The 24425-nt window shown below is 48.1% G+C and overlaps 1 protein-coding gene across 1 annotated transcript in view; it reads right to left on the bottom strand.

Moving 5' to 3' along the window:
• Positions 1-4408: 4408 nt before the first annotated feature.
• AGRN (agrin) overlaps positions 4409-24425 on the bottom strand; it is a 99279-nt gene continuing 79262 nt past the window's right edge. Inside the window, exons 28-33 of the mRNA XM_032232197.1 lie at positions 18802-18918; positions 16838-17027; positions 15337-15424; positions 8135-8359; positions 5405-5508; positions 4409-4647 (exon numbers count right to left, since the gene is read on the bottom strand). Of these exons, the coding sequence (XP_032088088.1) occupies positions 4490-4647; positions 5405-5508; positions 8135-8359; positions 15337-15424; positions 16838-17027; positions 18802-18918 (882 nt within the window). The 3' untranslated portion in view covers positions 4409-4489. The remainder of the gene's footprint in view (positions 4648-5404; positions 5509-8134; positions 8360-15336; positions 15425-16837; positions 17028-18801; positions 18919-24425) is intronic.

The raw sequence follows: 24425 nt of genomic DNA on the forward strand, positions 1-24425 counted from the left end.
GCAACCGTTCTTCATATGTTTTAGCTTCCAGTCCCCTAATCCTCTTTGTTGCTCTTCTCTGCAATCTTTCTACAGTCTCCACATCTTTTCTACATCGTGGCGACCAGAACTGAATGTAGTATTCCAGGTATGGCCTTCCCAAGGCCTTATAAAGTGGTATCAACACTTCACGTGATCTTGATTCTGTCCCTCTGTTGATGCAGCCTAGAACTGGGTTGGCTTTTTTGGCAGCTGCTGCACACGGCTGGCTCCTATTTAAATGATTAAAAGGACTCCAAGATCCCTTCCCACAGTTACTACTATTGAGCCAGGTACCACCTATACTGTACCTGTGCATTTTGTTTTTGTTGCCTAAATGTAGAACCTGACTCTTTTCACCATTGAATTTCATTTTATTAGATAGTGCCCAATGTTCAAGTTTGTCAAGATCCTTCTCTATTTTAAGCCTATCTTCTGGAGTGTTGGCTATTCCTGCCAGCTTGGTGTCATCTGCAAATTTGATGAGTTCTCCATCTATCCCCTTGTCCAAGTTATTGATGAAGATGTTGAAGAGTACTGGGCCTAAAACAGAGCCTCGGGGTACCCCACTGCATACTTCCCTCCATGCAGACAAAGTTCCATTGAAGACTACACAGTGTGTGGTTGGTCAGCCAGTTATGAATCCATCTGGTGGCGATGCTGTCTAACCCACATTTTTCTACTTTATCAAGTAGCAAATGATGGTCTACTTTATCAAATGCCTTACCGATTACTCATTTGGCAGAGTTGTAAAGGTCATTTTAGCCAGATTTCAGTGAGCCCCCGGGTGGGGGTGGGAGACAGAGATTCTGCAATACAATTAAGAACCATCCTAAATGTTTCTTTTCGTGGAAATTTCCTACAGGTGTTGAAGGCGAAAAGCCCTTCCCCTCTCCCCACCTAACATCTGGAAATTGGCTTGAGAGTTTGTCTCGCTTTGAAAGAAACATGAAGATGCTTCGTTCTCCATTTTTTACATGTTTATTTTCATTTGAAACACACATCTGTCCTGGTTTTGTATGTGTGTTTGTTTAGCCCCCAGCACCACAGAAACGTCAATGTTTAAGCGATCAAATTGGTAAAAAGGGATCCCCGATAATCAGAGAGTAACCATTGGCTGAGGTCAATTAACACCAATTCCTTCACATTTAGGGAGGTGGCAGTTTCCAAGCATCCCTGAGTCTCGGGAATTGAGTAGGATGGAGCGCAGGAGACAAGATAAGGCCACACTTGACAAATACAGCCACTGTGTTCTTGCACTCATATTATTCTCCTCCAAGTACATCAAGAACCCCAAATCCAGACTTGAAATCCCAGCTGAAGGCATGTCTGTATTTGGGGGTCCAGGAGAGGGAGGGGGGGGCACAAACAAGACCCCGATGTTCAGATTCACTGCCAAACTGGACCGGATGAAGAACCATCACATCAGGTGGAAAGGGAAGCGTGCAGCTTAGTCAGAAACGGTTCGGCTCATTGGAAAAATTGGATTTTTCCAGCCATTTTCAAAGAAGGATAGCAATAGACTTATATACCGCTTGACAGTGCTTGTACAGCCCTCTCTAAGCAGTGTACAGAGTCAGCCTCTTGCCCCCAACAATCTTGTCCTCATTTTACCCACCCTGGAAGGACGGAAGGCTGAGTCAACCTTGAGCCCGGCGAGATTTGAACTGCCAAATTGCAGGCAGCCGGCAGTCAGCAGCAGGAGCCTGCAGTACTGCCCTCTAGCCACTGCGCCACCGTTGCTCATAAAATGCAGGATAAAATGTTGGCTGGAGAATTCTGGGCATTGAAATTCCGCTCATCTTACAGAATATGTGTTGGAAGGGACCTCGGAGGTCTTCTAGTCCAACCCCCTGCGCAAGCAAGATGCCCGAAACTATTCCGGATAATTGGCCGTCCAATCTCTTCTTAAAAGCCTTCAGTAATGGAGCATCCACACCTTTTGAAGGCAAGGTTAACTTGCTTTTCACTGCCAGGAAATTAGTTCTGCATCGGGCAAGTTTGCAAAAAAACAGGCCCGTACAGCCATCCCAATTGTTTCTATTTTCAGCACCTTTACGACGGCTGCAATAATTCCTGGAACTGTTTGGGGTTTTTTGGGGGGAAGAAGGTCGAATGATCACAGGGAATAAATTCAAACCGCGTCCCCATGTATCGCTTTCCATGCCTGAATAAGTCACCAGTGCCTACAATCGTCTCTCGGTAGCCAGTTCCAGCGGAGAACGAACCGAGCCGGATTAAAAATAACACAGGTTTCGCGGTTTGTCTCCTAAGAGACCAAGGATGCGATGAACCATCGCATCTTCCCTCCCGCCAACCTGACCTGGAGTTGCCAGTTTCCCCCTGCCACTCAATTCAGGGCGTTTTTAGGACGGACGTGACGGAGGGGTTGCGTTCTGTGAATTTAACACCGCTTGCCCATCCTCCAAGGGGAAGACCCAAATTTCCTTTTCAAGGACGTCCCCACAATTGAAAGTGTCTCCAAAAGATTTGGAATGCAGGAGAGGGAGTGTGACGAAGTCACCGGATTCTGGCTGTACATATCACACCATAGAAATATATATGTATATATTTATAGATAAGATAAGCTAGGTATGTATTTTCTGCCCCCCCCCCCTACTTCCCCGAAGAGCGTCGTAGATGAGCCATGAGAAATAAAATGGGTCACATGTGTGTTTCATTATGTACACGAGTGTAAAACTGGGAACTCAAAAGTTTTAGACACCTGTCGGGGTCGGTGAGGGCATGGCTAAACCCCCGAAATATTTCTCTTCCATAAAGTACCAGGCATCTAAGACAACCAGCCACCAGATTTGCAAATGTGGCTCTCTTAACCAACTTTGAGGAATATTTCGCCTTGGATTCTGATCTGCTTTTGGATGCTATTTGGAACATTCTGAAATGTCTTCAAAATTATTTGGCAGGTATCGGGTGGACGGCCAACTTGGCTTGATCTAAGGGAGCATCAAAGATCTGGTGTCCGGGCTACAGATAATCACGAATTAACTTTGTGAATTATGAATTCTGGATCCGAAAACGTTTAAGCTCATTTCCTTGGAGAGTTCAGATTCTGGATCAGAAAGGTAAGCTCGTCGCCTGGAAGGTTTAAGGCAGGGGTCGGCAACCTTAAACACTCAAAGAGCCACAAAGATCCTAACCGGAAGCCTCCCTCCCCGTTCAATTCTGGAACCGAACGAAAGTCCGGTTCCCCCACCATAGAGCCTCCTAGCGCGGCCTCTTTTTTCCTCTACCTGTCCTAACCAAAAGCCCTATCAATTGTGGAGCCGACCGGCAACAAGGAGCCGCAGCAGAGGGAGGAAAGACCCACATGCGGCTCTGGAGCCGCAGCTTGCTGACCCCTGGTTTAAGGGATGCTGTTTGATCCCACCCACAACCTTGGTTTTAACTCCTCCCCCCAATTCCTTTGCCTACCCCTCCGAGACCATCCTGTCTATCCGGCAAAACGGTTTCTCACCACTGCTACCGAGAGCTAAATCTCTTGTGGCTTCTGTCAAAAGAGGATAAAGGATAGATTTGTGTGTGTGTGTGTGTATGGACACACACACACACACACTCTTACATACAAGACACGTTGCTGGGCAGTTTGTCATTCTAAGGGCGAGTACGAGAAGATCAGAGGGAGCCGGGTGAAGACTGAAGGAGTAGTTGGGTGCTTTGGGGCGGGGTTGAAAACTTGAGAGTCCAGTTTCTTGGACTTTGGCAGTGAGTCCCTGTTGGCTTATTGGGGGTGGGATGTGTGGGAAATCCCACCCACCCCCTTGAGTTTGTAGGGGAGTTGCTGCCCCTTTGTTCCAGAGATGCCACAGTTCGGACAATCCCTTCTGTCCGCAGTCTTCGGTTCCCCCCCCCTTTAGTGTTGGTGTCGGCCAAAACAGATTTAACAGAGTTGGAAGGGACCTTGTAGGTCATCTAGTCCAACCCCCCACCCCGCTCAAGGAGGAGACCCCCTACACCCTTTCTGACCAATGGCAGTCCAATCTCTCCGAAACAAATAATAAACCTGATTAAAAATAATAATAATAATAATAAAAAGAATGACTTCAAGTATGAGTGACATTTACAGTGGACGGTGACCCCCCCCCCGCCCCATCCCGGAAGCAAAATGGTGTGTGTTTATGTGGGGGGGGGAACTTTGTTCCTTGGTCACATTCCGAAGCTTCGCGTTGGCTCCTCGTGAGTCCGACGGGCGAGATAATGTTGCAACCAAACAGTAACCCCAAAAAGAATGTTCTTTTCTCCGACCGAATCCTCTCGCGAGCCTTCCTCTTCTTCTTCTTCTTCTTCCTCGTCTCCCTGATTTCCCCCCCCCCTCTTCCTGTCCCTCCCTCCTCCCCCCAAAAATATAAAAAAGCAAGAAGTTTTACAAAAATAGAAAATAATTACAGCAATAGCCGGGCGGAGGGGAGAGAGAAGAGGGAGAGGGAGAGAGAGAGAGAGAAGCAGGGCGTCTTCATTTGGCTGCGCAGTGCAATATGGTGGGATTGTTCAAAGCATCCTCTACCAGGTGGAGTTCTTGGCGGTCCACCACCACGTCTCGTAGGCAGCCCACGAAGCCGGTGAGGAAAGATTTGGGGAGCTTGTGGGCCAGGCTGAGCTTCTCCAAGCCACCTGTGAGGAGAGGACAAGGAGGAAGGGTAAAGACAAGAGGTCCCAGCTCCATGCTAAGCCACCATGTCCGGATCTCCCAGGTTCTTCCATCCATGACCTGGAGACCTTCTTGTGAGACTTCGGAGCCGAGAGATGCTTTCTACCCCATCTGGAGAACCCAACCCACCTCCTGGCTCGTGTCTGGGTATTAAGGCGATTGGATTCTTTAGAAGGCCCTGCCTAGGTCAAGCTAGGGTATTGTGGCCTATCAACTGTTGAATCAGAGGAGGAAGAGGCGTGGGAGTCAGGGTCAGCATCAAGGCAACCTGAGAGCTCCCAGGGGGAAGAGAGAATGGAGCTGGCACAGAGAGAGAGAGAGAGAGAGAGGGAGGGAGGGAGGGAGAGAGAGTGAGAGAGAGAGAGGCTGGGCCATCCATCAGCCCTCAGATTGCGAGTCCACATCCCCCCAAGTGGAAGTGGCTGATGAGGAAGAGGAGGAAGAGCTGGGTCCAGTGCCTGACGTGCAGATGCAAGGAAAGCAGAGGAGAGGAGAGCAGTGGAAATATATGGGCCGGTCCTTGGGATGGAGGAGCCACTGCTGCTAGTGAAGTGCTACCCTAGCTCTGCGGATGCACAGAAGGTAGAGGAGAGCAGTGGAAATCTATGGGCTGGTCCTTGGGATGGAGGAGCCACCGCTGCTAGTGAAGCCCCACCCTAGCTCTGTGGATCAAAGGCAGGAGGCGGAGATGAATAGGTGTGGTCAAGCTTATGGACTCACCCAGCCAAAGGGCCCCGTCTGTGTCCAGCTGGGTCGCTCCAAGGGGAGAGGAACCCATGATGGGAGACTCATTACCAACTTGGAGGGAGCCATCTCGATGAACTCTGCCGGAAGAGGGGGTGAAAAACAAGGCAATGCATACATTTCGCAAATATTCATTTCTCATAAGTATTACTAGAGTTATACATTATCCTTTAACATTTATAACTCCATTCTTTCTTTCTTTCTTTCTTTCTTTCTTTCTTTCTTTCTTCTTTCTTTATTGGTCTTGTATGCCGCCCACTCCCGAAGGACTCCGGGCGGGTTACAATAAACAGAGGAAGGGGATAAATAGACAGACAGACAAACAACAGTCTAAAATACACAATTCTTCCCCTAGAGATATAATAATATATTCCAGATTGCTTCCCTGCCATCCTGTACATCCATCCTATATTACTTCTTCTTCCCTCTCTCTTTCACCTACCCTCACTTCTTCTCTACTTTCTTCTTTCCTCCTCTCCTTTCTCTTTTCTTCTTTCCCTTCCTCTCCCCTCTTCCTGCCCTCTCTCCTACTCTTACCGCGCCTCCCTTTCTTCCTCTTCTTTCCTCTCTCCTCCTCTTCCCTCTCTCCTACTCTTTCCTTCCGTTGTTACGTTTTCATTTCCCCCCCCCACGGCATTCGAGCAAACCCAGTTCTATATTTATTTGCACAACGCGCTTAAATTCCCTCTTTCTCCTCTTATTTTGCGTTAGAATAATCCCGGTATTTTGGAATGAAATGTAATTGGATTGCCAAGCAAGCATCATTCTAGAAGTTGGCTCATCCCTCTCAGCTCTTGGCTGACTCATCCTGGCAGTGTCTCCAAATAACTTGCCTGGACTTGTGGTAGACCTACCCCCCCCCTCCTCCCCCCGGAAGGAAAAAGTCCCTTTTGATAGAGGCCAGGGGTGGGTGGGCTACGACTCATCTTTCTCCTGCCCTGGTGAGATTTTTATTTAGATCCAAGGGGTGGGGGGGTGGAATCGCTGGAAGGCCAGAGGTGAATGGTTTCCACTTTAGCTGTTTTCTTTTTTTTTTTTTGGTCACAGATCTGTGTTTTCATCTCCAGATTGCGGAGTGTGAACAACTCACACAGTGGGACTTTTTAAAAAAAAGTTGAAAAAACGACTTCCCAGGTTGACTTGAGCCGTTGTTTCAGTAGCACAGATTTATCTGAGTGATAGGTAAAGCTTCCCCTCGCACGTATGTGCTAATCGTTCCTGACACTAGGGGGCAGTGCTGATCTCTCTTTCGAAGCCGAAGAGCCAGCGCTGTCCGGAGACGTCTCCGTGGTCATGTGGCCGGCATGACTCAACGCCCGAAGGCGGACGGAACACTGTGACCTTCCCGCCAAAGGTGGTTCCTATTTTTCTACTTGCATTTTTTAACGTGCTTTCAAACGGCTAGGTTGGCAGAAGCTGGGACAAGTCACGGGAGCTCACTCCGTTAGGCGGCGCTGGGGATTCGAACCACCGAACCGTCATCAGACTAGACCTACCCAGTTCCTGCAACCGTTCTTCATATGTTCTAGCCTCCAGTCCCCTCATCCTCTTGGTTGCTCTTCTCTGCACTCTTTCTAAAGTCTCAACATCTTTTTTACATTGTGGCGACCAAAACTGGATGCCGTATTTCAAGTGTGGCCTTACCAAGGCCTTATAAAGTGGTATTAACACTTCCCGTGATCTTGATTCTATCCCTCTGTTGATGCAGCCTAGAACTGGGTTGGCTTTTTTGGCAGCTTGTTAGGAATATAATCTAACGGTTGGGTTGGCAATATATAAAGCATGTAACAATGCTATACCTGTTTCTTTAAAACATACTGTAAAATGTGATTGGTTGTTGTTTCCTCAATCGGCCATAAGAGGGAGCCAGAATGAATGTTAGCTCTCTGTTTGTTAGATGCTGGGCTGATCTGATCTGAGTGTTTTTTGGAAGCTGGCTGTTAGAAAGTGCCGTGAGGAATTGTAAGTTTTGCAACTGCTAGCAAACTTTGAGTACCGGACCGTTTGTATGTTTATGGACAATGTTATTTGGATTATCCCTTAACTGAAAGACACTGATGACTGACTGTCTTATCTGTGTATGACTTGGACTGTTTGATGGACTCTGATATCTTGAAGTTTTAATAGATTTGTATGCCACCCAATCCCGAAGGACTCCGGGCAGCTTACATAAAAAGCAGTTTAAAAACAAATACTAAAAAAGTTAAAATATAAAACAGCGGATTAAAAAAGGACACAACATACACTCGATGTTAATGGGGCTGAAGCTCAATCAGAGATCAGCAGCCCCAGGCCTGCCGGAACAGCCAGGTCTTAACAGACTTTTGGAAGGGTGAGAGAGTAGGGAGGGTCCGGATCTCAGGGGGTAGATCGTTCTATTTCCACGAAAGTAAAAGCCTATTTAAACTGTCTCTGTATGATGGTTTGTGTGTTCTCCAACACAACTCTCACAACGCTTCTCTGAATGCACTCGCTCTCCCAATGGGAAGCGTGCATAACACAGCTGCTGCACACGGCTGGCTCCTATTTAAATGATTGTCCACTAGGACTCCAAGATCCCTCTCACAGTTACAACTATTGAGCGAGGTTATTCCTACTTTCTGTTGCACCCGTCTAAGGAAGACCCCCTAATGGTCACGGGAAGGAGTTTAAGCTATGATCCTTTTTCCAGCAGCCAAAGGGATAGATGAGCTTATGATGTCTCACCTGGACGCTTTGATCTGAATCCACTGGTTTGTGTTGATTGGGATGGTAGACCGCAAGATCACAGGCTTGGAGCCGAGGTCGTAGGTCATTTGAACCCGGCCGTCCACGATGGCCAAAGCGATGTAGTCCGATCGATCCAGACCCTTCCCGCTCCACAGGATGAGACCCTGAGTGGCTTCGGTTTTGATGCTGAGCTCAAAGTAGTTAGTCTGCAGGGCCTTCTCGCTGCATTGGGACGGACAGGAGAAGTCAGTTGTGGAAGCAGAGAGAGGAGGGTTTTCTCCCCACTTTTGGAGCTCACCCAAAGTGCCCCCCCACTCCATCCAGACCAGATGAACTCTCCTGGCCTCTCCCAGGCCTCCAACAGCCAAATCATCGGTCCGCTTACGTCTGGCTCTAAGCCATGTGCTGAATTTTGGTTCTGAACAACTCTGCCTTTGCAGTGAATGGCTCAAGATATGGATATGGAAAGGTTCTCCTTGCACATCTGTGCTAGTCGTTCCAGACTCTAGGGGGCAGGGCTCATCTCCGTCAAAGCCGAAGAGCCAGCACTGTCCAAAAACGTCTCCGTGGTCATGTGGCCGGCAGGAATCAACTCCCGAAGGCGCACGGAACGCTGTTCCCTTCCCACCAAAGGAAGTCCCTATTTTACTACTTGCATTTGTTACGTGCTTTCGAACTGCTAGGTTGGCAGAAGCTGGGACAAGTCACGGGAGCTCACTCCGTTACACGGCGCTAGGGTTTCGAACCGCCGAACGGCCGGTCTTTCTGACCGACAAGCTCAGCGTCTTAGCCCCTGAGCCGCCGTGTCCCTCTGGAAGCGCAACGGATCAGGGTTGAATTCAGATTCACCAAACAGGATGGAAAAACCCAAGTTCCGATATGATTTGAAATTCAACCTGGATCGTATGACACTAGAGACTTACAGCAATTCAATCAGCGACCGTTCGGAGTTATAATGGCACTGAAAGAAAAGTGACGAATGGCTGTTTTTCACACTTACGACCATCGCAGCAATCCCCATGGCCACGGGATCAAAATTGCGCTGCTTGGCAACTGTTCCGGGCTCCTTTTTTTGCCAACCTTCAAATGACCAAACTCAACAGGGGAATCTAAGATTATTATACTAATTTAACCAGGCCAGGGTTTCACTTAACAACAGGGGCAAGAAAGGTGGTAAGACGGGGGGCAGAACTCACTTAACGCGTGTCTCACTTAGCAGCAGAAATGTTGGGGTGAATTGTGGCGGTAAGTCGAGGCCTACCTTTAAATGGTAGGAAGTTAACATTGCCCACAAATTTGTTCAGAGTTTTTATTTTATTGTTTGAAAGGCTGTGCTGTAGATTTCCGCAATTTTAGATCTTGGGGACCCTGTAATGTCTGAAGCGCAAAATCAGATGACCGATTAACCAGAATCAACTTCTCTTAAGATCGGTTTATTCCCTGCCGAGGTATCCCTTCTTCTTGAGAAATTGGATGGCGGCAGGAAAAAAACCAACGTCCCAGCTAGAGAGTTTAAAGCGTTTCACAGAGCACAACACACACACACACATGGATACACACAACTACACAAGACAAGACACACCACAACACGGGATTACAAGGACACTGTCCACTCCCCATCCCCCCGTCCCCACAGGGGAGAAATAGATCGCTCTGAGCAAAAACTATTTGAGATGAAAGAATAGAATAGAATAACAGAGTTGGAAGGGACCTTGGAGGTCTTCTAGTCCAACCCTCTGCTTAGGCAAAACACCCTACACCACTTCTGACAAATGGTTATCTAATCTCTTCTTAAAAACCTCCAGTGTTGGAGCATTAGAGAGGAAATTGGCTGTTTAAAAATCTGGAGCTGAAAACCACCCCATTCCAAAGTTTCTCTAGAGGCAGTGGCCATTGCTAATAAGTGGAGCCTCCATGTTCAGAGGCAGTATACAAATGGCCCCAGATGCTGGGGAACAGCCTACAGAGAAAGGAAGCTGCCTTTGTGTGCCTGAGAAAGGAACCTAGTTTTTAACTGGGGTTTAATCAGAGTTATCTCCTTGGAGCTCATCTCTGTTTCAAAGCCGAAGAGCCAGCGCTGTCCGAAGACGTCTCCGTGGTCATGTGGCCGGTTATAACTCAACGCCCGAAGGCGCACGGAACGCTGTTCCCTTCCCACCAAAGGTGGTCCCTATTTTTCTACTTGCATTTTTTACATGCTTTCCAACTGCTAAGTTGGCGGTAGCTGGGACAAGTCACGGGAGCTCACTCCTTTAGGCGGCGCTAGGGATTCGAACCGACGAACTGCCGACTTTTCTGATCGGCAAACTCAGCGTCTTAGCCCCTGAGCCACCACGTCCTTATGGAATTTGTAAGGAACAGGAAATAACATTGAGGCTGGAGCGACCATGCAGGTGAACCAAGCGGAACGTCAACATGGGGGGGGGGGGAAGGGGAACAGCAAGAATGGCGGCGAGCTCTGGATACAAGGTACAAGCACATCTGCTTTGACAAGACTCACCTGAGGTCCAGATGATAATCCAAACCATCGGGACTTAGAAGCAGAAAAAAAAAAAGCGAATGCATGCATTAAGCACCGGGATAAAAATTATGAACGGATCGAAGCGGGAAAGCGGCTAGTCCCTATGAAACCCCAGCCATCCTGGTGGCTTCCTCCAGATACGGATCTGAGAGACGTTATATTTCCAGGGCACCTGGGTGATTTCGGTTTGGGGCGTGCCGAATGTTTTGTGTAGTCAAAACAGGACGGAGCCCAACAACATGTCTAGAATGCAGAGCAACCTATTCAGGCCTGAAATATCGTATTTTTCGGAGTGTAAGATGCACCTAGTTTTTGGGGAGGAAAACAAGGGGGGAAAAAACCTGCCTCTGTCTGCAAGCAATTTGCCTCCTTGCAGCAAACAGTCTGTTTCAGTTTCAATTTCAGCACAGCCTGATTAGCACAAGCAGCTGATTGTCAGTTGGATCGGTCTCCCGACGATCAGCTGTTTCAGGCTGCAGGGATTGCCATAGCCTAATGCTACCTCTGCGTGCCCCGTTTTCGGCCTCTGCATGCCCCGTTTTCTGCTTGTTCCGGGTGGCAGGGATCAGAATGGGTGGAAAATGGGGCACGCAGAGGCGGCAATAGGCAATGGCAATCCCTGCAGCCTGAAACAGCTGATGGTCAGGAGGCCAACCCATCCAATAATCAGCTGCTTGTGCTAAATCAAGCTGGGCTGAAGCTGAAACTGGCTGTTTGCTGCAAGGAGGCAAACTGCTGGGAGGCAGAGGCCAAAGGGTGGGGACTGGCGGGTGGGTGGGGCTACATTCAGTGTATGAGACGAACCCAAAATTTCACCCTCTTTTAGGGGGGGGGGAAGTGCCTCTTATACTCCTAAAAATACGGTAACCCTTTTTCAAGCTTGAAATGGGGTGTTTCGTGTCGAAGGCAGTTCAAATCTGGAAGAGTTTGGCACAGCGCCAATGGATGGGTGGCAGGGGGCAGCCTTCTGTATGATTTACACTCTTGAGGAATTGCTGTAAATCAGGAGAACAAGCAAAGGGAGATTAGAAATTGTAACAACTCACATAGTGACTTTAATCTTGGGTTAGAATGGATGAGGGTTAAACAAAGGGAGGGATGGGGGGGGGGAGAGAAGGGAAGCAAGTAGAAAGTCGAACTTAACACCCCCGCCTTCTTTCCGTTTCATATCTCACGTCATTATTTCAATAATGAACATTGGGATTTCTCTCGGAAACTAATTCAGGTGTTGAGACTCAAGAGCTGGACATATGTGGGAAGGACGGAAGGGAGGGAGAGGGAAAGAAGTGATGAAAGAAAGGAAGGAAGAAAGGAAGAGAGGGAGAAAGAAAGAGAAAGAGAAAAGGAAGGAAGGAGGAAAGGATAGGATAGGAAAGAAGGAAGAAGGAAGGAAGGAAGAGAGAGAGAGAAAGGAAGGGAGAAAGGAAAAGAAAAGGAGGGAAGAGAGAAAGAATGAGAGAAGGGGAAAGAGAGAAAAAGAAAGAAAGAAAAAGAAAGAGAGAGGGAGAGAGAAAGGAAGGAAGAGAGAAAGAAAAAGAAAAAGGAGGGAAGAGAGAAAGAATGAGAGAAAGAAAAAGAAAGAAAAAGAAAGAGAGAGAGAGAAAGGAAGAGAGAAAGAGAAAGAAAAAGGAGGGAAGAGAAAAAGAATGAGAGAAAGGGAAAGAAAGAAAGGGAAAGAAAGAAAGGGAAAGAAAGAGAGAAAGGGAAAGAAAGAAAAAGAAAGAGAGAGAAAGGAAGAGAGAAAGAGAGAGAAAGGCAGGCAGGCAGGAAGGAAGAGAGAAAGAGAGACAGAAAGAAAGAGAAAGAAAGAGAAAGAGAAAGAAAGAGAAAGAGAAAGAAAGGGGGAAAAGAGAGAAAGAGAAAGAAAGAGAGGCAGGGAGGAGGGAAGGAAGGAGGAAAGAAAAAGAAAGGGATAATCAAGATTTTGAGGACAGAGGATGACTCAACATTCTCCCCGCACAAAAAGCTCGAGGAAAATGACCCCCAAACTTAGAATCTTGGAAACAAAGAGTTTCCAATAAAGGGCGTTTATTTTAGACTTTCAATTCCACAAATATGGAAAAAAGTGGAAAAAATTTGTCCCTCTGGTTGGATTCCCCTAAGAGAGCTTCCAACTTTGCTAAAGCTGAACTCACCAGCTGTTGTGCTCAAATTGTGACATCCGGAGAATGATTTTTTTTTTAAAAGAAATATTTTTTTAAGTGGGGAAAACCCTCAAACTTCACAACAGCTTCCACTAAATATTTCCCACTTGATTCTTCATTTTTCTTCTTTTCTGATCCATTTCTGTTATAGGTACAGTCTCGGTCCCCCATCTTGGATTGCTGAATTTAGTTTTAAATTTTAAATTTCCTCCCAAAGGCCCACAGCGGATTTCCTGCTCAGGCAGGAAACCCTAGACCTTTTCAGACAAACGGTGTACCAAATGGTGTATCATGACCAAACTAGGTAACATCATCAGCGCTAGCGATATATAAAATGCGAGCAACCCCCTCCCCCCCGGTCCCTTCTTGCACTGATGATGTTACCTAGTTAGGTCATGAAACGTCTGTGAGAAAAAACCACCTAGCCCAAGGGCCCCACTGAAGATTATACGCAAAAGAACTCTAACTCCGGGGCCCAAAGGAAGGACAGACGGACTTGCAAAAATGTCTTGGATTTCAGCGAAGAGGGGACAGACGACCTGCGAGGTCGTCTTCTTGGGACTTCCAAGGGTGAATTTCTCCAGAGGCTCCTTGGTGGGAGGAGATTTCAAAGGATGGATCAGCAGGCAGGAGGATGGCGGGAGGCATGAGAAAGTGAAGGGAGAGGTGTTTTTACTTACGCTGGTATCTCATTGGTCAGTTGGCTTGCAAACAAACAGAAACACAAAGGTGGTTGAGGACAGAGAGAGGGAAAGAAAGGAAGGAGGGGAGGAAAAGAGCAACAACATATCACATTCTCCAAAGGGACTCCCCGACACTGGAAGCAGTATAGGGAAAGGTTCCCCTCGCACCTACGTGCTAGTCATTCCTGACTCTAGGGGGCGGTGCTCATCTCCGTTTCAAAGCGGAAGAGCCAGCGCTGTCCGAAGATGTCTCCGTGGTCATGTGGCCGCCATGACTCAACTCCCGAAGGCGCATCAAACGCCGTCCCCTTCCCACCAAAGGTGGTCCCTATTTTTCTACTTGCATTTTTTAACGTGCTTTCGAACTGCTCGGTTGGCGGAAGCTGGGACAAGTCACGGGAGCCGCAGCACGAGGGATTCGAACCGCCGAACTGCCAACCTATCTGAATGACAAGCTCAGCGTCTTAGCCCCTGAGCCACTGCGTCCCACTTGTACTGGAAGCAGTCCAGGTCCCACAAGGCCAGGATAGCTAAGAAATCCTGCGTGGGGTTGGAGAACGATGAATCAGCCCAGAATGAGACATAGACAAACAGACACACGTGGGCAGACACAATAGGTTGGATGAGCTGAATGGAGCCTCCCTCTACAGGAACAGCGTATCTGCAGACTGGTTACGCTAAAAAAAAACGGATGTAGGAGAAAGAACGCAGCTTTCCATTCTGCACATGAGCTTCTGAAAGTTTGTTAGAGGTAAAGAAAAATGGGGAAGGTTTCGCTGTCCTACGGGCTAATTTTTTTGTGGCCCTCAAGGTTTTGAGCTGGGAATGAATCTTCCACTTGGGGTCCCTTGTTTAGGACCCGGGTTTTGTGGCCCACCAGTGCCCAGCGGAGCTGACAGCCGAGTCGGACAGTGAGGAGGTGGAGGAGGAGCATGGGCCAGTCCTGGAAATTGGGGAAGGCTCGGATGAGGGCTCTGCGTTGGAGGCAAAGAGGGGGCTGAGGCCGTCAGTCAGTGGGCAGGTGCTTACGGAGCTAGACATCAGTGAGGCAGAGGAACAGCTGGAGCCTGTTCCCAGTGTGCGCATGCGCAGAGCTGCCAGAAGAAAAGAATAGCTCAGAAATCAGCGCTGACTTGGGAATAAAACCATAGGTGGATGGTGAATGGCCCCTCCCATAGGGAATAAAAGAGGAGCGAAAGGGGAGTAGGCTTTTGCGGGAAACAATTCGTTCGTTCGGTCCTTAGATTCATTTCAGGAGTGTGAAGATCTGTCCCTGAATCTCAGAGACTCTGTGCCCAGCCTTTCCTTCCACAGCACCTCATTTGGGAAAATATTGACATGGCAGCTTTCCAAGATAGATAAGGTCGGTGGTCATAAATACTCCTTTGAAAGACTGTTTGCCAGGCCTTTGCTGAATGTGAATGAGAGGAATTCACCTTCGTTTAATAATAAAAGGGGTTTTGTTGGGACCTGGGCTCTGCCTTGTGCTTTTTGGGGAAGCCTAAGGCAGACCAATGGGGAAGGTGCCAAAGATTTAAGGATGGAGGGGGGGGGGGGGGAGAGAGAAGAGATTAGCCCCTTCCAGATTTCTGTCGCTGAGCTTGTGAATGGAAGGATTCCCAATTCTTCGCTCCAAGACGGTGTTTCTGGTTGGGGGGATTCTGGGAGTTGAAGTCCTCCCGTTTTCCAAGTTGCCAAGGTTGAAATAGTGGGTGGGACTTGTGGTTTTGGCTCCGCCCAAGGGAGGCGGGGCCTGTAAGAAAGAGGGCTCCCTCCCTATGGCCAGATTTTAAATTCGGGCTCTTCGGTTGCTTTTAACCTCCCCAAATCTCCACTCCCACCAGTCCTTACCTCTTCGTCACGGCATTGTGGTATTCGATGTAGGTCCTGCCGTCGAAGGCGATGGCTTCCGAGTCTCCAGCTGCTTTCTCGGTGAGGACTAGAGGGATGGAAGCAAAATTTGAGAACAGTCCACCGGTGCCCGATTGCAACCCCCATAATCCACAGCCGGCAAGGCCGACAGGAGGTCCTGTGTCTCAGCAAGCTTTGTATCTTAGTTTTTTTGGGGGGAGTGGGGAGGAAGAGACCCAGAATTTTGATCATTTCAGGCTGGAAAATATCCTGCCTCAAAATCCCAATTCCAGTCCGTCTTGAGAAGAATGCAATGGCACTTAGCAAGTGCTATATAAGTGCTATATAAGTATATGCCGCTTCACAGGGCCTTACAGCCCTCTCTAAGCGGTTTACAGAGTCAGCCTTCCCCTCCTCCCCCCAACAATCTGGGTCCTCATTTTACCCACCTCGGAAGGATGGAAGGCTGAGTCAATCTTGAGCTGGTCAGGATCGAACTCCTGGCAGTGGGCACAGTTAGCTTGCAATACTGCATTATAATCACCCACCCCCACAGGATCGATCCATCCATCCATCCATTGATCCATCCATCGATCCATCCATCCATCCATCCATCCATCCATCCATCCATCCATTCTCTATTGCAATAGCACTTAGACTTATATACCACTTCATAGTGTTTTGCAGCCCTCTCTAAGCAGTTCACAGAGTCAGCCTCTTGCCCCCAACAATCGGGGCCCTCATTTTACCCTCCTCGGAAGGACAGAAGGCTGAGTCGACCTTCAGCTGGTCAGGATCAAACTCATGGCAGTAGGCAGAATTAGCGTGCAATACTGCATTGTAACAATGCACCATCCACAGCATCCATCCATCCACTATTGCAATAGACTTATATATCGCTTCACGGTGCTTTTCAGCCCTCTCTAAGCAGTTTACAGAATCAGCCCTTTGCCCCCCAACAATCGGGGTCCTCATTTTACCTACCTCGGAAAGATAGAAATCTGAGTCAACCCTGAGAGTAAGTCAGGATCGAACTGCTGGCAGTGGGCAGAGTCAGCCTGCAATATTGCATTCTCACCACTGCGCTACCTTGGCCCTCGCAGCAATAGCACTTATGACTTATATACCGCTTCAGCTCTCTCTAAGTGGTTTACAAAGTCAGCCCTATTGCCCCCCAACAATCTGGGTCCTCATTTTACCGACCTCAGAAGGATGGAAGGCTGAGTCAACCTTGAGCCATACGGTCAGGATTGAACTGCTGGCAGTGGGCAGAGTCAGCTTGCAATACTGCATTCTCACCACTGCGCCACCACGGCTCTAGACCCGAAACTTTGATCCAGTAGAAAGAAAACCCTTGAGCTGTCCTAGGGAGGGGGGAGGGGGCACCAACCAGGTTGGGAAAAGTGTTCTACCACTTCTGTCCCGTCAAGGACCAGCCTCGCGGTGGAAGAGGGGGTCAAGATCTCCTCCCGAAGGCCCACAGCGGTTTTCTCATACTCACCTCTCTCGCAGTGGGTCCCGAAGAAGCCTCTGGGGCAGGCGCATTCGTAGCTCTCCAGGCGGGGTTGGCAGCTTCCGCTGTTCTGGCAAGGGGTGGGCTTCTGCGTGCAGGGATGGGAGCGGAAAGGCGAAATCTCAACGGCGCTGCGGATGTTCTCCTCCTTCAGGATGGGGGTCCCTTTGATGGAAATCTGAGCCATTGGAGAAGAAGGAAGGAAGGAAGAATTGGGCTCTTAATGGCAGACTTTAATCAAACGAGACTAGCCGGTTGCCAGAGATCAAAGAAGCCAACCTCTGATTCAGCGGTGGGTTTTTACCACCGGTTCACCGCACATGCGCTCTGCCGTCCTTGCATGCACTTTGCTCGCATGCTCTCCTTCCGTGCATGCACCCGGCCTCAAAAACATGCCTAAATAGGAGAGCCGGGCCGGGCGGGCCAGCCAACCCACGATTTTGGCTACCGGTTCTGGCAAACGGCTCTGAACCAGCTGAATACCATCTCTGCTCAGATTAGTGCCTTCCTGATGGAACTGCCATAATTCTCACCTAGCACGGCTAATTATCCTAAAAGTAAAGGTTTCCCTCGCACACAGGGGCTAGTCGTTCCCGACTCTAGGGGGCGGTGCTCATCTCCTTTTCAAAGCTGAAGAGCCAGCGCTGTCCGAAAACATCTCCGTGGTCATGTGGGTGGCATGACTCAATGCCAAAGGTGCACAGAAGGCTGTTCCTTTCCCACCAAAGGTGGTTCCTATTTTTCTACTTGTATTTTTTATGTGCTTTCGAACTGCTAGGTTGACAGAAGCTGGGACAAGTCACGGGAGCTCCCTCCGTTACGCAGCACTAGAGATTCATTTTGGGGGGGGGGACACCACTGTGCCCCATGAAATTATCAGTCCCTGTGAAAATCTTCCTTTCAAAACAACCAACCCAATAACAGCACTATAGCACTAATTTTGGATACAGCCAACAAGAATAGAATATAGGATACAGAATAGAATAAGGAAAGCATAGAATATAGGATATAGAATAGAATAAGGAAAGAATAGAATATAGGTTACAGAATAGGATATAGGATACAGAATAAAATAGAATAGAATATGGAAAGAATAGAATAGAAAGCAGAATAGAATAGAATAAAGAAAGAATAGAATATAGAATACAGAATAAAATAGAATAGAATATGGAAATATTAGAATATAGGATAAAGAATAAAATAGAATAGAATATGGAAAGAATAGAATAGAAAGCAGAATAGAAAAGAATAGAATAAGGAAAGAATAGAAGAGAAAGCAGAATAGAATAGAATAAAGAAAGAATAAAATATAGAATACACAATAAAATAAAATAGAATAGAATATGTAAATATTAGAATATAGGGAATAGAATAGAATAGAACATGGAAAGAATAGAATAGAAAGCAGAATAGAAAAGAATAGAATAAGGAAAGAATAAAATGTAGGATACAGAATAGAATAGAATAGAATATGGAAATAGAATAGAAAGCAGAATAGAATAGAATAAGGAAAGAATAGAATATAGAATACAGAATAAAATAGAATAGAATATGGAAATAATAGAATAGAAAGCAGAATAGAAAAGAATAAAATAAGGAAATAATAGAATGTAGGATACAGACTAAAATACAATAGAATAGAATATGGAAAGAATAGAATAGAAAGCAGAATAGAATAGAATAAGGAAAGAATAGAATATAGAATACAGTATAAAAGAGAATAGAATATGGAAATATTAGAATATAGGATACAGAATAGAATAGAATAGAATAGAATATGGAAAGAATAGAATAGAAAGCAGAATAGAATAGAATAAGGAAAGAATAAAATGTAGGATACAGAATAGAATAGAATAGAATAGAATAGAATAAGGAAAGAATAGAATATAGAATACAGTATAAAATAGAATACTACAGAATATATCAGGTATAATAGAGTAGAATAGAATTACCTTCTGAATGGCTCCATCAAAGCTAGCAGACACCGCGGCAGCCCGAGCCAGTTGGCTGAAGTCCGGTGCGCCCCCAACGTAGAGGGGTTCCTTCAAATTAAGTGAGGTGTGGGGCAACTGGATAAAAGGGAAGGGAGGGAAAAATTGATTGAGAATGGAAATCACCAAGACCTAGCAATGGTATCCAGCCACTACAATCAAACTTCTTAGGATGTCCTTGAAGGCGAACACATGGATTACAGCGGAATGCAGTTTTCATAGAGGACAGGACCTCTAGAATGACCGTATCTTTTGCTCCAGAAGACGCACTTTTTGGTCTCCCAAAAGTGGGTAGAAATGGCTGTGCATCTTAGGGAGCGAATATTGCCAAAGCCCTGCCCATCTGTCGTTCCTCATCCTTTAGGCGTTTTTGGCCCTCCTCCCAATTTTGCCCTCTGCCGAAAACAGGATGTGCGGAGAGCAAAAAAACGGGACTCAGGGAGGCCAAAAGCGGGATGCACAGAGGCAGAAAACGGGACGCACCGGAAGCAAAAAATAGGACATGTAGAGGCCAAAAGCAGGGTGGGCGGAGGTCAAAAACGGGATGCCCGGAGGCAGAAAACGAGACGCACCGAAGCAAAAAATCGGGCACGTGGAGGCCAAAAGCAGGGTGGGTGGAGGCCAAGAACAGGATGTGTGAAGGCTAAAAACAGGGTGCGTGGAGGCTGAAAATGGGACATGCGGTGGCTGGGGTGCACAGAAGCAAAAAATGGGACACGCGATGGCCAAAAGGAGGGTGGGTGGAGGCCAAAAATGGGATGCACCGAAGCAAAAAATGGGGCATGCAGAGGCTGAAAATGGGACAGGCAGAGGCCGGGGTGCGCAGAAGCAAAAATTGGACACGCGGAGGCCAAAAGCAGGGTGGGTGGAGCCCCAAAAACGGGACGTGCGGAGGTAAAAAATGAGGCGCGTGGAGGCCAGAACTGGGCCGCACGAAGGCCGAAAGCTGGTCTGCAGAAGAAAAATGGGACACGTGGAAGCCGAAAGCAGGGTGGGCGGAGGCCAAAAACAAGACTCACAGAGGCGGAACACGGGACGCGGGGAGGTCAAAAGCAAGGTACGCGGAGGCAAAAAATGGGGGGTGGGGGTGCGGCGACTGAAAACGGGATATGTGGAGGCTAAAAAGTGGATGCGCAGAGGCCAAAAACGGAAGTGCATCTTATAGTCAGGTGCATCTTATGGAACAAACAAAAAAAACCCCAGTATATTTAACTAATGGTTAATTAGACCATGTTGGAGGAAGTGATGAGAGGTGCATCCTTGGCAAACCAACAGTTTTAGTAGGTTTCTTTGGTGCCTTTAATCTTCTGTTCACCCACGGAAAAAAAAGTGTGCCAATCAAAGTTGGTATCACTAAGGGGAGGGGGATTAGCTCATTACGGCTGCAAGGCCAACAGCTTGTTAAGAGATTGAATCTGGTCCTATTCCCCAACCCTCTGCCCCTGCCGGGGATTCAGTCCCCCCGGAGATATTCTAAATCAAATTTAACGTTGAGAATTGTGGCGAGGGACGAGAAGGACTGCTTCAGTTTTCCCGATCGTAAGCCATGGTTTAACGAACCCTTAATTGCCCCTTTATCAACAGGCCCCATCGCGGCTTCGAATTCACCGTGTTAAAGGGAAACTAACTAAGGTGTGAAAAGCATTAATGATGGAAAATGGCTCGAAGTACGAAAATGGGGAGTGGAAGCCACACACAACCAATTATTGTGGAGGCAGAGAGATTCTCTTCACTAGAAAAAAGGAAACATCCATGCTATGCCAGTGATGGCTAACCTTTTTGTCGTTGTGCGCCGAAAGTGTGCCCTTAGGTGCCTGCACCCATAATGTCAAGTGTGCGTGACACCCTCTGGCATACCCCGTGCAGTGCGTGCAACCCAGCGCACTTGCTTGTGTCACCAATGAGTGCCGACTCTCCCACACTCCCCCCCTCACATGTGCCCTGTTCCCCCCGTCGCCCATTTTTTGCTTCCAAGAAGGCCCTCCAGGCACAAAATGGGGCGCAGGGGGGCATCCCTCCTGCACCCTGTTTTGGGCCTGGAAAGCCTTCTGCACCAACCTGGAACCCAAAACGTGGCATGGAGGCACCACGCGAATCCCCAAAACGCAACGCAAGCACCCCCCATGCATGCACACTAGCCTCGCGCATGCATGGCAGAGGCCAGCTGGCTGGCGGGAGGTGCGTGTTCATGCGTGGTGGAGCGGGGCTGGGGCGACAGCTGGTGTGCCCGCAGAGAAAGCTCTGCGTGTCACCTGCGGCACGCGTGGCCTAGGTTCGCCATCACGGATCTATGCTGAAAGGGGTGATTATACAATGGAAAAGAACAACAAGGGGGAGATGACAGTCTATTCATATTATTGGTGTTGGGATAAGGAAAGCAAAGAAAAAACAACGGTTCACCACGATGGAAATGAGATGATGAGGATGAAAGGGGGTCGTTATACTTATCTCTTTACCTTACGGGATTTCTGAATATCCAGACAGCAAGGAAAAGGAAGAGGAGGAGGAGGAGGAAGAGGAGGAAGGAACGCAAATGGGAATCAAAGGAGAAAACAGAGAAAAGATCAGTGATACGGACGTCACTACATAGAGACTCGCTAGATTCGTTAAATCCCCATTTTGCAGCCTGTGAGACAGAAAAGGCAGAAACGCGAAACGGATCTCTGGGCAAAACCAAGCAGGAGCTGAAGATCTTTTGGTTTAAGATCTTTCTACCTGCACCTCTCTTTTTGGAGAAAGGAGAAGGGATCCCTGCCCACCAAAAATATCAAACTGGTTCCTGCTACCATTAGTACCGGTTCGGTGCCCGGAAAAAATTGTGCATGCATTCTCGTTTCGCTTAAGTGGGCATTTGCACTTAAAATGGTCTGCGCATGCGCACAACAATAAAAAAGGGGAAAGTACATTTTTTCAATGAAGATTGTTCTGCGCATGTGCAGAACAGGAAATCAAGATGGCGCAGCCGAGGATAGAATCGGTACGATCACGTGTCCAGCGGAGTTACTACCTATTCGGCCGTACCATACTGTACCAGTAGGAACCCACCTCTGAAGCTGCCCTAAGCAGAGGTAGGGAGAGCGGGAGGATATCCAGAGCAAGAAAAAAACAACAAATTTTTAATGTACCAAATTGGTGACGTTTCAATTAAGCTCAAGCTACAAGTAGTCCTTCACAAACAGCGGTGGGCTCCTACTGGTTGGACAACCGGTCCGCTGAGCACGCGCTGGCCAAAACGGGGTGCGGAGGGCTGTTTTGTGGCTGGCAGGGTGTTGCAGGAGGTTGTCCAGGCCGAAAGTGGGCTTCATGGGGGGGGGGAGGCACACGTCGCCCAGGTGTGGGTTGCTGCCAGCATTACTGTCGTGCGTGCAGTTCAGTGTGTGCAAAAATGTTGTGCCCACTTGGCTCACACGCACGCTAGGCGCCCGCTCTGCACACATGCGATTTGCACATATATAGGTCTGCACATTAAAAAATGAAAAAATAAATAAATTTGCCCAATGAAAATTGTTCTGCGCATGCACAGAACTGAAAATCAAAAGGGTGCTGCTGTAGGAGAACCGGTTCGGGGGTGGTGGCTGGCCTGGGTCGGAGCCAGTTCCCAAGACCCAAGTCCCACCAGTGTCGCAGCCACCCCGTGCCCCGTTTTGGCCAGCAGGGTGTTGCAGGAAGCGTTCCGTCCCGTCTTCTACCCCCCGGCTGACCTAGCTCGCAGACAACAAGTACAGTGCTGATTCGGCCCTCCAAGAAATCCATCTTGACACTCCCTGCGTTAGAGTGAAAATAATTTGCACGTTTCCTATTAAGGGTGTTGCGTGTAAGAAAAAAAAAACTTTCTCGTGTTAGGAGCCCTCTTTGCCAGTGGGAATTTTTTGCAATAGGTCCTGGATTCCGAGAGGCTTGTTGCAAACGGCACAGTGGCGTCTAAGGGGCCAATTAAGAGGTGGAAGAGAGGACGAAAAAGGCTGTTGGAATGATCCAGGCCTGGAAAGAAGGAAGGAAGGCAGGGAGGAGAATTAACTTGAAAAGGAGGATCTCGCTTTAGGGGAAAGGCTCAGCCTGGCATTAAATAGTTCTGTTGTTGCCTGTCAGGGGCCGACCCTTCCAGAAACTGACTCGGAGAAGGAGGAGTGGGAGTCAGGGTCCGCCTCAAGGCAACCAGAGAGCTCCGAGGGGGTAGAGGGAACGGAGATGGCAGAGAGAGAGAGAGACAGAGGCGGAGCCTGAGTTGTCTGTCAGCCCTCAGATGGAGAGTCCACAACCCCCAGGTCTGGAGGTGGCTGATGCCGAAGGAACAGCTGGGTCCAGTGCCTGATGTGCGGATGCGCGGATGGCAGAGGAGGGCAATGGAAATCTATGGGCTGGTCCTTGGGATGGAGAAGCCACTGTTACTAGGGAGGCCCTACCTTAACTCTAGGGATGTGCAGATGGCAGAGGAGAGGAGAACAGTGGAAATCTATGGGCTGGTCCTCGGGACGGAAGAGCCACCACTGCTCACAAGGCCCCAATTTAGTTCTGGGGATGCGCAGAAGGCAGAGGAGAGGAGAGCAGTGCAAATCTATGGGCTGGTCCTCAGGACAGAAGAGCCATTACTGCTAGCGAGGCCCCTTTGATCATTCAAAGTTTACAACGGCATTCATGGGATTTATGGCCATTTTTCACAGTTACGACCGTTGGAGCATCTCCGTGATCACGTGATCAAAATTCGGATGCTTGGCAACTGACTCCTATTTATGACGGTTGCATTGTCCCGGGATTCACCCGGGAGAAGCTAAAATCTTTATCCACACGTTATGCCAAGCCTGGTTAGTTTGAACCCGGGCTCATTTTTGGAGCCTAACAAGGAGAATATCTGTAGCTCAGGGTTGAAATGCGGTCTCCTTGGTGAGCTCCTTCTCTGAGCTGGCTTGTTTTCTTGCAAACATTTTATGACCCAACTAGGTAACGTCATCAGTGCTAGGAAGAGGAGGAGGAGGAAGAGGAGGATTTGGGGGTCCTTGTTGCTCTCTGAGCTTGTTTTCTTGCTATTTCCCCAATTCCTGGCACTGGCGATGTTCCCTAGTTTGTGTACTGAAACAGAGGTGGGTTCCTACCAGTTCGCACCAGTTCGGTAGAACCGGTTCGTCAAATCTACCGAACCGGTTAGAAGAGGTTCCACCAGTGGACCCGGAAAGCAGGCCACACCTACAGAAGAGGTTCCAAAAATTTTTGAAACCCACCACTGACACACACACACAGAAAGACTCACAGAGAGAGAGAAAGAGAAAGAAAGAAAGGAAGAAAGAAAGAAATAAAAAAGAAAAAATAAAGAAAAAGTGAGAGAGATGAAAGAAAAAAAGGAAAAAGGGAGAGAAAAAAGGAAGGAAAGAGAGAGAGGGAGGGAGAGAGAGAGAGAGAGAGAGGGAGAGAGAGAGAGAGAGAGAGAGAGAGAGAGGGAGAGAGAAACACATGGCCAGCAAGCCACTCCCACCAGGTCACATGGTCGGCAAGCCACTCCCACAAAGGAGGCCACACCCATAGAGTAGGTTCGAAAAAATTTTGAAACCCACCACTGTGAAACGTCATCAAGAAAACAAGGAAACTCAGAA

This window comes from Thamnophis elegans, chromosome 15 (genome assembly GCF_009769535.1).
Source record: "Thamnophis elegans isolate rThaEle1 chromosome 15, rThaEle1.pri, whole genome shotgun sequence".
NCBI lineage: Eukaryota > Metazoa > Chordata > Lepidosauria > Squamata > Colubridae > Thamnophis > Thamnophis elegans.